At 43.5% G+C, this 15,084-nt stretch overlaps 1 protein-coding gene across 1 annotated transcript in view; it reads right to left on the bottom strand.

The window, feature by feature from the left end:
- The window catches only part of Man2a1 (mannosidase alpha class 2A member 1), a 160,755-nt gene that overhangs the window by 16,535 nt on the left and 129,136 nt on the right, over positions 1 to 15,084 (bottom strand). Inside the window, exons 17-19 of the mRNA XM_051154436.1 lie at positions 7,775 to 7,908; positions 4,672 to 4,813; positions 3,504 to 3,637 (exon numbers count right to left, since the gene is read on the bottom strand). Coding sequence (XP_051010393.1) covers positions 3,504 to 3,637; positions 4,672 to 4,813; positions 7,775 to 7,908 — 410 coding nt within the window. The remainder of the gene's footprint in view (positions 1 to 3,503; positions 3,638 to 4,671; positions 4,814 to 7,774; positions 7,909 to 15,084) is intronic.

The following is a 15,084-nucleotide window of genomic DNA, read 5'->3' as shown; positions in this document are numbered from 1 at the left end:
AACTGTCTGAAACATATTTGCAGTAGAAATGTTACCTATTTGACCAAGCTACAAGTGGACCTGCCAGCTGTTCGGCTACCAATATTGTCAGGTACTAAAAGCGTTATTTGCTTTCTTGTTGTTTGGAAGGTTTCAGATGACACGAGTCTATAGGCTTCTTAGCACAGCCTGACATTAAAGAGTTTCCTGCTTGTACTGATTCAAACCACACAGAGGTGCTGAAACCGTCTTCCCGCGTGCGTGTGTGCGTGTGTGTGTGTGTGTGTGTGTGTGTGTGTGTGTGTGTGTGTGTGTGTCTTTAACCAGGAGCTAAGCTTCTCCTGCCGCTCTCTGGTACCTTTTATTTATTTCACTGCAGTTGTTTGATCTTTAGACATCAAAGGCTGCCATGTCACCTAATCAAGACTTGCTGATTATGTGTAAGAGGAAGCCTTCGGTTATTTGTTTGTTTGTTTGTTCATTTGTTTGCTTGTCGGGGAGGAGCTGCAGCTGCAACCCAGGATTCGGTGTCTGTGATGCCAATTCTCCAGCATGGATCCACAGCCCCGCCTATCGTCGCTGAGGAAAGCCATCTTTGCTGACCCACTTTCACCCGACACAGGGTAGGGGCATTATACATGTTTGTGGAAATAAGACCATTCATTTAAAAAGCCATGATTCTGTAGGTCTATGTGGCATTAAAGCTTTTTAAAGCTACCTCTGTAGAAACTCAGACTTCACAACCAACAAGTGTGGGCACGGTGGTGCACACCTTTACATCTCAGCACTTGGAAGGCTGGGAGTGAGTTGGAGGCCAGCCTGGACCACATAGAGTTGAGCCTGCCAGTTCTACATAGTGAGATCCTGTCTCAAACAAACAAACAACAACAACAACAACAAAAAAAACAGTATCAACAGAACAAACAAAAAACATACAAAAGGTAACCAACCCCCAAGCTGTCCCTAAACAGGTTTTTTTTTTTTTTTTACCAAGGAACTAGATCTCTGAGTTACACTGGACCAGCATTCCCACAGAGAAACCAACAGCTGGAGCTCACTGAAACTCTCAATGGGATGCGTGTCCTCAAGTTTACCAGGACTTTCTGGTTCCCACCAACACCAACACTTGCTCTTAGATGTGGGAAGCTCTCCTTGCTGGGTGTTAACTGATACAGATCTCTCCCCATCTGTTTTCTTTATATGAAAAGAACTGTCACCTGGAGGCACAACACGACTGCAACACTCACACGGCTTCTACACCATCAACAATCTTTTCTATTTCAGCCACTGCCAAGAAATGGAGAGGGGTGTCAAAAAAAAAAAAAAAAAAAAAAAAAAAAATCAAAACTTGAAGAGGTCAATGGCAGAAATTACCGCCATTTCTCGGTTTCGTTGCGCACCAGCAGGATCGTCCCAGCTGGCACCCACATCTGTGTCCTCCCTGCCTCTCCAGGACAGGCTGAGCAGGCCCCATGGCACTCAGTTCGCCCAGTGTTTTTACAAATCTGAGGAATTCTACTTCCATGATTCTTTCACTATCAAAGACACTTTCTAGAGAAGCTACACCATGGGATACATAATATTTCTTAATCAAATGTCTTCTAAATCAATTTCACTACAAATTAAAATGTATAGTTTTTTTCTCTAGTTTATTTTTTATTTAAAAGAAGCTATGGATTCAAGCCCTAGAATCTATAGTTGAGTAAAAGAAAAATGTAACAAACATAGAATTATTGAACTATTGGACCAAATTTGAATCAATTGCTACCCAAGGAGTTTTGTATGGAATCAACAAATTGTTTAACTGAGTGAAAGCTCTCTAGGTCTAAAATAAATATTTTTTATTGCTGTAGTAAAACAGAAGCCTTGTATGTTAGTGCCAATAACGAGAGAAGAAACCAATGTAGTTTTAGCTCTTAAAAGTAGGCTATCTTGTCAGTGATTGATTAAGACCAGAAGTCTTGAGAGCTAATATAAATTTTAACATCTAAATGGATATTAATTACTTCTTTTCCAAATAATTCTAAATACTATAAAAATCATTTGTGTTAAACCATCTGTTTTCATTCTATCAATCTATTTGATGTATGAACCATCTACATGGGCAAAGAAGCCCTGTGATGCCTGAAGATGAGGTGGACATGCCCCAGGAGTCTAGAAGGAAGACCACAGTACCTCTGCGGTCTGCATTCACCTACCCATCTGGGCACACATCTGTATGACAAGTCAGACCCTTCCTCTAAACAGAAATGATCGTAGAAGCAGAGAAAACACAGTCCCACAGTCCCTACTTTTGTGGAATTTATGGTCTAAAGCAGGAGATCAACTCATCACACTCAAACATGACTACAAGATGGACAACTCAGAGGGGCCATGAAAGAAGATGATGTGGGCAAGAAAGACGTTAGCTCTGGTCCGAACTACTGCTAAGATTTTCCTTGACAGGGAGGAGGGAAGGGTGAGTGCAAACACACCACAGAGCAAGAGGGCACAGGAACGGCTTGGCACTGAATGAAAGCCAGTGGGCCTGAAGCCAAAGCGGTGGGAGGTATGGGAGACACTCAGGTGACGAGACCCAGCATGAGGGGCTCCACAGCCAGTGGCAAAGCTTTGGTGAGAAGACAGGTTGCTCGCCTGTAGTTCAGCTTGTCCAACTGCTTAACACAATGCTGAGGTTTTATGGAGAGCACTAAATACTGACTACAGAAGGCACAAAGTCAGTCTGTTTTCAGATAATATGCTTAAGACTACAGTACAGTCACCAAGGTTTAGAATACACTGCCTGTATAGTTAAAACTATGCTGTAATTCTTTTTAAAATTAATTTATTTACTTTATATCTTGATCATAACCCCCCTTTTCGTCTCTCCTAGTGCCCCTCTCCCTTCCTCTTCCCCCTCTCCCCTCCCCTATTCCTTAGAAAAGGGAGCCCCACCACGCATCCACCCCTGCTCATCAAGTCGCATGAAGACTGAGCCCACCTGTTCTCTTTCCCCATGGCCTGCTGAGGCAGCCCTGGCAGGGGGAGCGAGGAGAAAGCAGGCTCAGAGTCCATGTCAGAGGCGGCTCTCAATCCCCTTTCTAGGGGACCTGCATGAAGCCTGAGCTGCCCATGGGCTACATCTGTGAAAGGGGTCTAGGTCCAGTCCATGTGTGGCCCTTGGTTGGTGCTTCAGTCTCCACAAACCACTCTGGCCTCCGGGCTTCTTGTGAAGACCAACAGAGCTGATTATTCTCTAATCCTTATCTCAACAGATCAGCCTTTCTTTGAAAATAATCTCACTCAGCTTGCTTCCTTGAAATTATTTTTGGTTGCATAGTAAAGGAAAAGAAAAAAAAAAAAAAAACCAATATGGCCTAAATATAGCTCTTACTTAGTATTTCTAACTGAAGACTTTCTATGAAGATAAGCTAACTCATTATAACATCTCAATATTAGAAATTGTGTTTAAAACTTAAGTTATCCTTTGTATTTTCGGGGAGAAAGAACCCCTGGCGTAAGAAAAGCTGGTTGGTGTTTCCTACCACATTCGCGCCACTTCTCCTCTCCAGCAGGATTCGAAACAAATTAGCCGTGATCTTATTATCATGCACGCCTTGCCCAAGGCCGCGGTTGTCGTCCTGCATCAGTCTCCGGTCCATGAAGACTTCGATTTGACCTAAAAACGAAGAAACAAAGAGATGTGAGAAGCATAATTTTGTGCACATATTCACCGAGGGCCGCTTAAAGAGAAGCCCAGGTGCCTCGTTTTGAACTAAGCTCCCCTTGACTTAAGGACGGGATCCAGGCCCTCTGGGAGACGACATGCTGTGGCTACTGAAAACGCATAAAACAACAGACTGTTTCTGCTCCCTTCATTACTGCTTGGCAGTCACTTTCCAGTCCCAGCCATGGGAGCAGGTCTTCATCACATGGGCCTTTGAGGGGACAGGTCATAGGACCACAATCCAGGGGGAAAGAAAGTAACACTGTACATGCCGACTATAGTATCACTTTTGCAAAGTCACACAAATCATCTAAACTTGTGGGGTTTTAGGTTTCCAATGCAATAAGTCACGATGACAACACAGATCTCTGAAAACGATAGGCTCGCAAAAGTAAATCATAGCTGCAACTTGTATCTGAAGTGTTTTCCAAAGCCTCTGTGTTTTGGAGGCCTGGTCCCTAGTGATCAGAAGTGACTAGATCAAAACTAACTTCGTTAATGGTGACGTGTCGATATTTCACAGCTGAGTGGGCTATTACAAGTAGAACGGTGTCACTGGTCCGAAGCCTGAACGGTGGACCCTGACCTCAGGTCCTCTGTCTTCCCCTGCCTTTTCTTGTCTCTCACATTCTCCCTCCTAACTACCATGATGTCAGCTCACTACAGCTTCGTGTCAAGAGAGCCACGTGACGGCCTGAAGCCTCTGGGACTATGAGTTACAATAAAGCTTTCTTGCCAAAGGTTGTATCAGGTGTTTTGTTACAACGAGAAGCTAACAAATATGCTTAAAGACCACCGAGCCATGGCGTCTTAGCCTCCAGGTCGCTATCTGGAGACTGAGGCGCTTCGTCATGCTTAGTTCTCATAAAGCTCCAAGTTAGCTCCCTGTCTACTTCTGAAAGGAAAGCTATTGACGGGGGAGGATAATAAACATGTATTTAACCACAGAAATATTATATAGCACAGAAATATTAGACAGCACACACCGGGAGCCATACTGGACGCGCCGAGAGCCTGAGCAGAGAGCAGTGTCAGCCGGTACTCTGCATCCTGGATGTACGCCATGGTGCTCATCGGATAAACATTGGCCTGAAGGGGCAACTTGCTCATCGTCCTTCTGGGTTGGATCTGTGAAGCCAAGCAAGCCTCATTTCACAAATGTATTTATTTACACACACACATTTTCATAGCTTAGATTATTTAGTTGTCTCTTTCCTAAAGAGAAAAAGGCCTAACTTTCGCCCTTGTTCAAGCAAAGAAATATTTTAATGTTACAACAGTCCTTAAAATGCTACGCAGAGAAACCTCAAGGCTCTTAGGAGACAAGTTTTAGGTCTGAAAGGTAGAACTTGTCCAGATTTTAAAACGGTCATTTCTATTTAAAGTCACAATGAAAATGCCCAGCACAAGACATCTAGCTTTGCATATTTGCATAAAACAAATTATGAAGGCATTAAGTATTCATTTCTCACCTAGATCTAGCACGCTGCGTTTGTAATAAATGCTAACCACAGTAGCTCTCTAGCCCCATTCAAGAAATGTCTATTATTCTTGAATCAGTTTTAATAAACACCACAGAGCAGGCCACCAAATCTTCCAACAATATTACATTGTTATCAAGTGCACACTTACAGTTTGAATTTTTCAGTGTTTGCTCTTCTTTAGTTTAAACTGAGACAGTTCTGAACCCCAGCGTTGCAGCCCCATGTTGGAAGGGATGAGATAGAATTGCACCCTTTGAGAGGCCGTCAGTCCTGAAAGCCATTACAGGCTCAGGACCCTGTCACCATTAGATTTTACTCATCCCACTGCAAAATGCCACCTCCTTGTTTAAATGTGTGAAACTTTAAAACGAAACTCAAATGGCAAAGGCAGAAAGTTAGTACCGCAGCTCTCATGAGCTGAGCACCCAGCAACGGAAGGGTGGTCCTAACTAAGCATGCTGGGATCTGACCTTCGATCTTCCTAGCAAGCTCCACCATTCCCACCACTCACTGGTCAGGCTGCGTCTCTTCAAACTCACATTTAACTACAAGCTGTGAATTGATCTTATTTTGGAGACCAGAGACTGTTCAGAAATCAACACAGCTGAAACCTAGCATCGTTCTGAGAAAGAGATGTGGACACACAGTGACGCACACAGTGACACAGTTAGAACATCATGTGACAGCCGAGGAAGAAGCTGGGGAAACAATCACGGGTCATCTAAGTGTGTAAACGTGAGAAGCTAGGCATCAGCTAGCGAGGTGCTCTCCTCCAGGCTTCCGGGGGTGTGGCCCTGCACACGGTCTGACTCCAGCCGTTTGGGCTCCAAGAAAATGAAAGAATAAAGTTCTGTGCTCTTAGGAGGCCCAGTTTGTGGTAAAACAAATGCATGGCTACCCTAAAGAATGCAGTGGTTCAGACAGGACAGGGTCGGAGGGGAGGAGAGGAAAAAAGAGGGATGGAGGAGGAGAAGACAAGGTGGGAATGCAGGCAGGCTACCTGCAAAGACTCCTCTGTTGCTCCTACTAACTCCACTCTCCACGCCTGGCTAGACCGGGTCCTTTAAAGCTAGGACAGGACATGTAAGGATGCCCCAATTGTGTTCTTGCCAACCTCGCCCTCCTCCTATGAGTCTCTCTAGTTTTGCCCCAAAGCTACTATTTCCATAGGTTAAAATTCGGCTCGTTTTAAGAACTATTTACACTGTGGACCTGAAATAATGTGACTATCTCATTTGATCATTGGCAAAAAAAAAAAAAAAAAAGTACATTTTTAGTAATTCATGTTTTACCAAGTTTGCTTATTCACGTATAATATACCATACACAAATATTCACTTCTGTGAGATTTTAAGAAAATTTTCTTTTGTACATAAGAAAAATGTATCACCATAAAGTCAGAATTTCATTTGAAGACCAAAGGGCTGTAATAGAGCTAACATGCTAATCAGAATACATTCTGCAGTTTTTGTTCTCTGGAGAAGATTTAAATTTAACTTTTTGCAGGAAATCATAGAAAAGAAAATTATCCAGCCCTTTCCACTTATAGCCAGTTGAAAAATCAGACCAAGTGAAAAGCATATGTTGTGAAATTATTTCTATTTGTAGCCAGGAATTTTTGAAATGCAAATGTTTCAAAAATATGCTCATGTTTTTAGTGGTATTATTCAAAAGACAGGTTGTCACATGTATATGCTCAAAATAAGAAATTAAGACCACAATCCAAGAAGCTCTCTTAAGTACAGTTAAAAGAATCGACAATATACAAGTAAAATGCAAGAATTAATTTTCTTACTATAGTTGTAATTACTGTGTGATGGTCTTGGTTAAGTATATAGCAGCCCACATTTCTAAAGTGGCATATACTTCCCTGTATACATGCATGTGTATATAAATGCTCACTTCCACCTATGTTAACAGACACAAAGAACTGTCATAAAAATGAAAAGACACCACTATTATATCACAAAGAATAAATGACATATGTATATATGAGTTCTTTATGAAGAAAAAAGATATCTTTCAATCCTAATTATGTTTCCTTTCATATATAATTTTAGAAAAGTATCTAATATATGTATGGTTATTAAATTCTCATTTTAAAAAATTGTTCTTAAAAAATTGTATGTGTAGGTGTGTGTGTGTGTGTGCGTGTGCACCTTTGTGTGTAATTGTGCATGGAGGTGCCCAGACAGGCCCAAACCCCTGTGACTGTAGTTACAAGCGGTTGGGAGCCACCTGACGCGGGTGCTGGGAACGGGACAAGGCCATCTTCACACAAGCACTCTCTCTAGCCCTGCGGCTTTCAATCTGAAGAATAAACTTTTACAAGCAGATATTCTAAAAACATCACCTCTCAAAGATTTACCCTAACTGTGGAAATTTGACAGTAGAACCTATGTCTGTCAAAATGTACCTTTATTCTAGAAACAGTTTGCAACTTTAGGAATATTTTCCAAAGGACTCAAACTTAACTGGACAATTATTCTGCATCAAAAAAATTACACACTCGCAAAACGAACATATGCATGCCCCGCATATATCACATAAACACATAAAAATGGCAATATAAATATAACTATCACAATGACCTTAGAGAGTATTACCTGGTATCCATTTAAGTCAGTATAGTATCTGTCCTGGCTGTTTATTTTAGATGACATTCTCATCACGATCTCACGGTTGTGCACGGTCCGGATGTCCACGATATTGGAAACTTCTATGGACTGGCCTTCTATTCCTAAATTTAAAAGAAAATGCACGTTAACAAAAGCAGTTATTAATATACTGTAAAGAGATCTTCCTGTGTACTTCCTTGTTTTCTGATTCCTAACCAGCTCTCATGTATAAAATTGTGTAACAATTAATCATTTTTTTCTTTCTTGATATCAGACTGTAGACAGTATTTATCTAAGAGTATATGAAATTCAATAAAAGGATGAGATAAAGCAGAAATATGGCATGCTGAATTTTTCTCAATGAATTCTGAGGGGAAGGAAGACAGGAAGTGAAGAAAGACCAGGCTGCACAGGCCGGCCCTCTCTTTACACCCTAGAATCAGGAGCTACCGAGTTCACCCTGCCACTGCCTTGTCCATATCTCATAAGGAGACAGGGGATCCCATGGGATAATTTATGGCTAGAATCTTCACTAACATATTAGTATTTATGGTTTATAATTTAGAGAGAGCCTTAGAAATTAAATCTATTTTATTTGAGTTTCCTTGTCCCTTTGGGTCCTCTGTTATGCCACGATCCAGTCCGTCTTTTACTACCTTAAGTAGAAGACAGCTTGAAGATGGGTCAGGGTTAGAGCTTTAACATTCTTTTGCAGGAACCTGAGTGTTTATTAGTATCTATCTGCCGCTCTGCCCTAGCTGCATTGCTGGGTCCTCAGGGAAGCCTCGGGTCGATTCCAGAGATGAAGAGGGGTGCTGTGAACAGAGTCTACACATTTAGAGGAGATGGAGTCTTTGCAGGGAGCTAGTGCAGCCTCTTCTCTGTGGAAGCAAGGGAAGTGGGCAGAGAGGAGGCCCAGTCGTGGCCTCTTTGCAAAGCTGACGCCTTGTGATGTTCAGTTACCCTGGGGACACATGTGTGCGTGTGTGTTTGTGTGTGTGTAATGCATGTGTATATGTATATATATGTGTGTATGTATGTGTGTATATGTAATATATATGTGTGTGTATAATGAATGTACGTATGTGTGTATGTGTGTAATGCATGTGTGTATATGTGTATATGTGCGTTTATGTATGTGTGTATATGAATATGTGTGTATAATGCATGTGTATATGTGTGTATGTATGTGTGCATGTGTGTGTGTGTATGTGTGTATGCGTGCGTGTGTGTGTGTGTGTAGTGGCCCAGCCCCACACTGACAACTAGCACAGTCTTTAACAAGGTAAACTAAATCAAGAAAAGGAGGACGAATAGAAAGGAAGACTTTTTTCTCTAGGACCCAAAAAGAACCCATCTATCTGCTTAGACAATGACAACTAGTCACAGAAACGAGTCTTGGGGGCGGTGTCTGTGGACAAGGGGAAGGTGGGGCGCCACAGTGTCTGGAGGTACACTGGACAGGATGAACCATCTTTTAGTCAGGGTTTCTCTTGCTGTGATAAATCACCGTAACCAAAGCTGCTTGAGGAAGGGCTTGTGTCAGCTGACGCGTCCCTATCACCGATCACAGCAAAGGGAAGTCAGGACAAAAAGCTGAGGCAGGAAGCTGGAGGCAGGAGCTGACGCAGAAGGCATGGAGGGTGCTGCTTCCTGCCTTGCTCCCCACGCCTTGCTCAGCCTGCTTTCTTATAGAACCCAGGACAAAAATCCAGGGGCAGCGCTACCCACGGTGACTGTGTTCTCTCCGGTCAAGCATCAATCAAGGAAGCCATAGGCCTTTTTGTTATTTTGTCTTTTGAGGCAGGTGGATTGCTTTGAGTTCGAGGCCAGCCAGGTCTACAAAGTGAGTTCAGGCCAGCCAGGGCTACACAGAGAAACCCTGTCTCAAAAAAAAACAAACAACAACAACAACAACAAAAAGAAGAAGAAGAAAAGAAAAGAAAGAAAGAAAGAAAGAAAAGAAAAAGAAAGCCATTGGCTTACCCAGAGGCCAATCTGGTGGGAACATTTTCTCTATTGCGTTGTTCCCTCTTCCCAAGTGACCCTGGCTTGCGTGAAGCTGACAAGAGAGTCCCAGCACAGACTGGGAATAATAATATGATGCTAAGGATAGGAACTGGGCTGAAGCCAGCCTCAATGCACTCTGCAGAAGCTCACAGAACTTCACTCTGGCACATTCAGCGCTTCAACGCCAGCACCTTACCTGGTGCCAGCCTCAGTCTCCCACACGTTTTCAACTCATGGGGTACAGCTGCAAGAAATGGGTCGTAGAGGCATCATCAGTCAATAAAAAGCTGATGGCCTATTATCTGAGGCAGGAAAAAGGTGGGAGGGGTTCCAGCAGAGAGAGATGAACCCTGGGATCAAGTCAGAGGCGGGAGACTTGTCCCAGACTCTGGGGAAGAGGGACCTATGAAACTGAGGAGAGGTGACCAGCCATGTGGCACACATAGGCTAGAACAAACGGGCACGGTAAGTTATGAGCTGGTCAAGGAATAAGCCTAGGGTCTAGGCATCGCTTCATAAATAGTCATTATCTCAGAAGCTGGGGCGTGGGTGGAAAACCTGAGGTTACAAAGGGGAAGAAATGAGGGAGGGAAGATACTTTTTAATGACCATAATCAGAACTATAGAGCAGAGAGTTAAAAAGAAAGAATACCTCCACCACTATTGACAAGTTAAATGACTCTGTGTGTGTGTGTGTGTGTGTGTGTGTGTGTGTGTGTGTGTGTGTTACACGGTACAATACAATCTCCTTTGAGCTAGGATATACATCACTCTGGATGCAAACATTACTTTTATTATGTTTACAGAAACTGGAGGGTTTTAAAACTAAAATGAAATGCATGAGGAAATTTACAAATTCATAACACAGGGCTTGGGGTGTAGCTCAGTGGTAGAGCGTGTGCTTAGCATTAAGTGTGGCCTGGAGTTCAATTCCCAGGATTCAAACCCTCAAAATTAGATCCCCCCCCCAACAAAAATGAAAGTCCTCGTGTAGCTTGAAGGAGTGCAGATGGTGACAGGATGCTAACGCTAGTTCGCTGGGAGTGCCTGTAGGACTTTTGGTGGTGTTTCATCTTTCCTTCTCTCTAGATGAGATTTTCTCTCAGAGGTCAGCAGAATACATGAAATAAAATGAAGTCTTAACAAGAGAGAGCATCATTAATTTCAATTCGTGTCTCTCCAGAAAACATTTGCAAAGAACATGCTTTAAGGAAAAAAATTAATAATTTCATGTTACCCCTGGCAATGATAAATTATTCCATTGAGAAGCTCATCTTTCTCAAGCCCAGTACTGTGCTCAGATCCTGTCGTGGCAATAGATACTTCAAGTCCCTTAAAAGGAGCCCTATGTTCATTCACAAATCTGCAAGGCATTAATTTAAATTCTGAGCCAGGCTAGTCTTCTAAAATAAGTTCAAACCTAAGATGCCTATTATGAAAAAAAAAATGAAGCAAATAAAAACCTGTAAGTGCAATAAAAACAAGCCTGTGCACCCTAGTCCTCAAAGAGAGAGACAAACAGTATGTGTGACCAGGACGGAAGACCCATCCCCTTCCCCCTTCCCTGTAAAGAGTTCCCTGAGCTCCTTCAGAAAGACCTGAGGGTTGAACAGAGGGCAACCTAGGGGCATGTTAAAGCCACTGGACTGTGTTCTCTACAGTAAGTGACAGAAAGATAGTTAATTTACCAAAGTGGTTCTCTCTGGTCTGGGCAGCCAGAGCTTTCTAGGCTCTTGTAGGTTTTCTGTAATCTTGGGTGGGGGAATTGGTCCCAACTGTACAGGGTAGTCCTTTGCTGGAACACACAGCCATGAGAAGTAAGTGCTAAGCTCTGCCCTTTTACAGCAAAGAGAATGTTGTCCTTACCAACATAAGGTAAGAGTAAACAGACAGGTAAAAGGCAGTGCACAGAACAACAAAGAAGCCACAGTCTCTCCCTAAGGGGAGATCCCAGTCAGCCTCCAAGTGAGGAGGTATGTCTTCTTCCCAGGGTGCAGTGGCTCAGCAGACGTGCTATCTCACACGTCATCCTTACATTCCAGTTCTGAGCACCCTGAGAACTGAGTGCTCAACAGAAATAACCATGAAAGGAAAACACACCCCTAACCAAACAGAACTAATGTGGTATGGGAGGGAATAAAACTGGCCCATGACAGAGTAAAAGCATCTGGGAAGATGGGGGAATAGTGATTTTCCTCATGAACAAGCGCGCACACATGTGAGAGTGTGGGCTCCTCACAGCCATGATGCTATGTGTACCAACTGGAGGGTAGAAGCTGAGAGGGTGAGGGAACAGCCGGCAGGAGCTTGCTCTTACTGGCCACATGTTTTTGTGAGTTTCACAGATCACACACTTCATCCTGACCCTAAGCCTAGGAGGAAGTCGCTGGCCAGTGGTACCAAGGCTGGAAGCCTCAGAGCTAAACCTGTCTCACCGTCACCATGCCTCCAGCAAACCAATGACCGGAAAGGTAAAGTTGCTTTAGAAGAAGAAGAGAGAGAGAGGTCTGGGAGAGGTGAACCATATTTACAGTAACTGGGTAGAAAGAAGAGTTTAGACAGAAGGCGGGGAGAGCCGGGAGGAGTAAGGAAAAGGGGAGGAAACTAAAGGGGAGGAAATGGGAGGGAGGAGAATGAGAGGCTGGGAAAGGGAGGTAGATGCTCAGCTGAGATGACGCAATGCAGAAGCGGCCCGGTGAAATGTAGTTAAGGCACAGGGCTTGCCAGCTCCCAAGCAAAACTCTTCATAAAACAACCCCAAGCCCTGTTTTTAAAAGGCCACTTTCTTTAGACGTCAGGAAAATAATATATATTTGAAACCCTGGCTAGTCTAACTGTATAGATTTATTGAGATGTATATAGTCTCTGGGTCTAGTTAACGTCAGTTAATTGTAGAATGACTCCAGACACGGGCTCTGTCCCCCAGCAGTTCCTACTGACCGCACTATACCCCGCCTCGGCCCAGAGCCCCAGAGTGACCCTCCCCACCTCAGAAGTGAGCTGAGCAGTGCTGGCTCAGGAAGCACACACTGGCATGTTCTCTGCTGCCACCCCTAAGAGTACAACACTGGAGGACAGTCCAGGAGACGACTAGAGGACCGCCGTGCTATGGGACTCAGTGCTGAATTCTCCCCACTAGATAGACTCTGATAAATCAGATAGCCCTTTTGCCACATCCAATCAGAGGAAATCCAGTGAGAGCAAAGGGCTTAGGACAAAGAGCAAGAGAGCCCCGCAAACGTCCCAGCAAGAAGACAGTATCTTGTACGTGGCCCTCGCCCTGTGATTAGGTCAAGAAAGGATGAGGGTATCTGGCCTGTACCCAATCAGAAAAATGTCACATGTCCTTTCCAATGTGGAACACAGCTTCAAATCTGTTTTTTGTTTGTTCAGATGTGTGTGTGTGTGTGTGTGTGTGTGTGTGTGTGTGTGTGAGATCTGAAATACATGTGGAAACTAGAATTTGGGCATTGAGGGATAGTGAATTGGGAGAGATGTTGCCATTGCTCCTGGTTGCCCAACATGGATTACTGAAGACACTACAGACTTTGATTGTGGGATACTGAGAGATCAGTCTTGAACTGTCCAGGAAACTCTCCCTGCTGCCCAACTTTCATAGTAGTGGAAGGAGCCACTTAGGTGTCTGGGGAGAGCAGAGTTAATATCATATTTTACTTGCATGTCTATTGCTGCAATTGCATAGTTTATACTGCAACCCATCACTAAGTGAACTCAAGGCAGGAACCGGAAGCAGAAACCAAGGGTGAACTCTGCTTCCTGCCTCGCTCTCTCGGTTTGGTTCCCACCTTGTACTTTTATAGACACACACATGTGCACACACACACATGCACACACGTACACACATGCACACACACACGCACACACACATATACACGCACGCACAAACACAAACATACACACAAACATGCATGCACACACATACACACACATGCACATACGCGCGCGCACACACACACACACACACACTCACACACACACACACACACACACACGCACCTGGACCATCTGCCTGAGGAATGGTGCCACCTACAGTGGGCTCCTACAACACTAATTCTGACATGTCCACATACCAACCAGCCGTAGGCAATTCCTCAATTGAGAATTCTCCTTTCAAAGGACGTAGGGTTGTGCCATGTTGACATTTATGGGCAACCAGAACAGCAACGACTCTCTTGGTTAGATTAGAATGGAAGGAAACGCACCCCTAGTACTGTAACATAGTAACAGAAAAATCATAGGAAGGGAGGGCAGATGCCCTAGACCTAGGGTGTGGTTGTTGTTGTTGTTTTTTTATATAGTCATGCTAAACTGCCTTCTAAATATTTGTGTTTATATCCATAGATTTGTGCTGCTCCCAACCTTGATCCGAGAAGCTTTTTATTGCAGTGGGTCATAGCCAATGCTGAGACCCATGACCGTTCAAAGTGCACTGACTTTGCACTTTGTGACTGAGTGTTCATCCACAGCTGGGACATCTACATCAACCTGCACCTTGTCCCACCCCACCCCAGGCCTCAGGAACACTATGGCATGCTGCTGTAACTGCCTTCAGACCCTTCGTCTCATGTCTGAGCTGAGAAGGACTAAGCAATTACACACACAGAGTGGCCAATAATAGCTATTGGGGAAAATTAGAGCTTTTGACTTTGAATATTTTCTTCCAAAATTTCAGAATATTTTGAACCACCAAAAGTACAAAAAAATTTTTTTTTACCATGACAAGGTATGTGTGCTTCCATATGCACTGTTGCACCAGTTACTATAGCTAAGAAATGGAACCATGCTAGATAGCCATCAATGAGTGTATAAAGATAATGTGATATATTGACACAATGGAGTATAAGAAAGAGAACAAAAGAGAGCATGACATTTAAGTGGACTTACAAGTCACTGTGTTAAATAAAATAAGCCAGGAAGAGGAAGCCCACATTTTCTCTCTTATGTGGTTACTAGATGTGAGTGACAAGTCAAGATTCTAGACGGAACTATGAAATAAAGAAAAAGAAAAAGAAAGAAAGAAAGAAAGAAAGAAAGAAAGAAAGAAAGAAAAAAGATCTTAAGGGGGAATAGAACAAGACAGAGAAGGTACCAGAACACTGTTAATGGGGAGCAGAAGAAGACTATCAAAAAGAAGGCAGGGGGCCAGCAAGTGGGGACAGGAGAAGAAAGTGGGGTGCTGAGGTCCAGACAGTCTGGAGTTGTCAGGCGCAAACCGTGGCCTTTAGTGTCTCCGTGACTGCAGGCATGAGCTAGCCTAGGAGGAATGT

This window comes from Acomys russatus, chromosome 12 (assembly GCF_903995435.1).
Source record: "Acomys russatus chromosome 12, mAcoRus1.1, whole genome shotgun sequence".
NCBI classification, from domain to species: domain Eukaryota; kingdom Metazoa; phylum Chordata; class Mammalia; order Rodentia; family Muridae; genus Acomys; species Acomys russatus.
The sequence above is the reverse complement of the archived record's forward strand: the minus strand, read 5'-3'. Positions and strand labels throughout refer to the sequence as shown.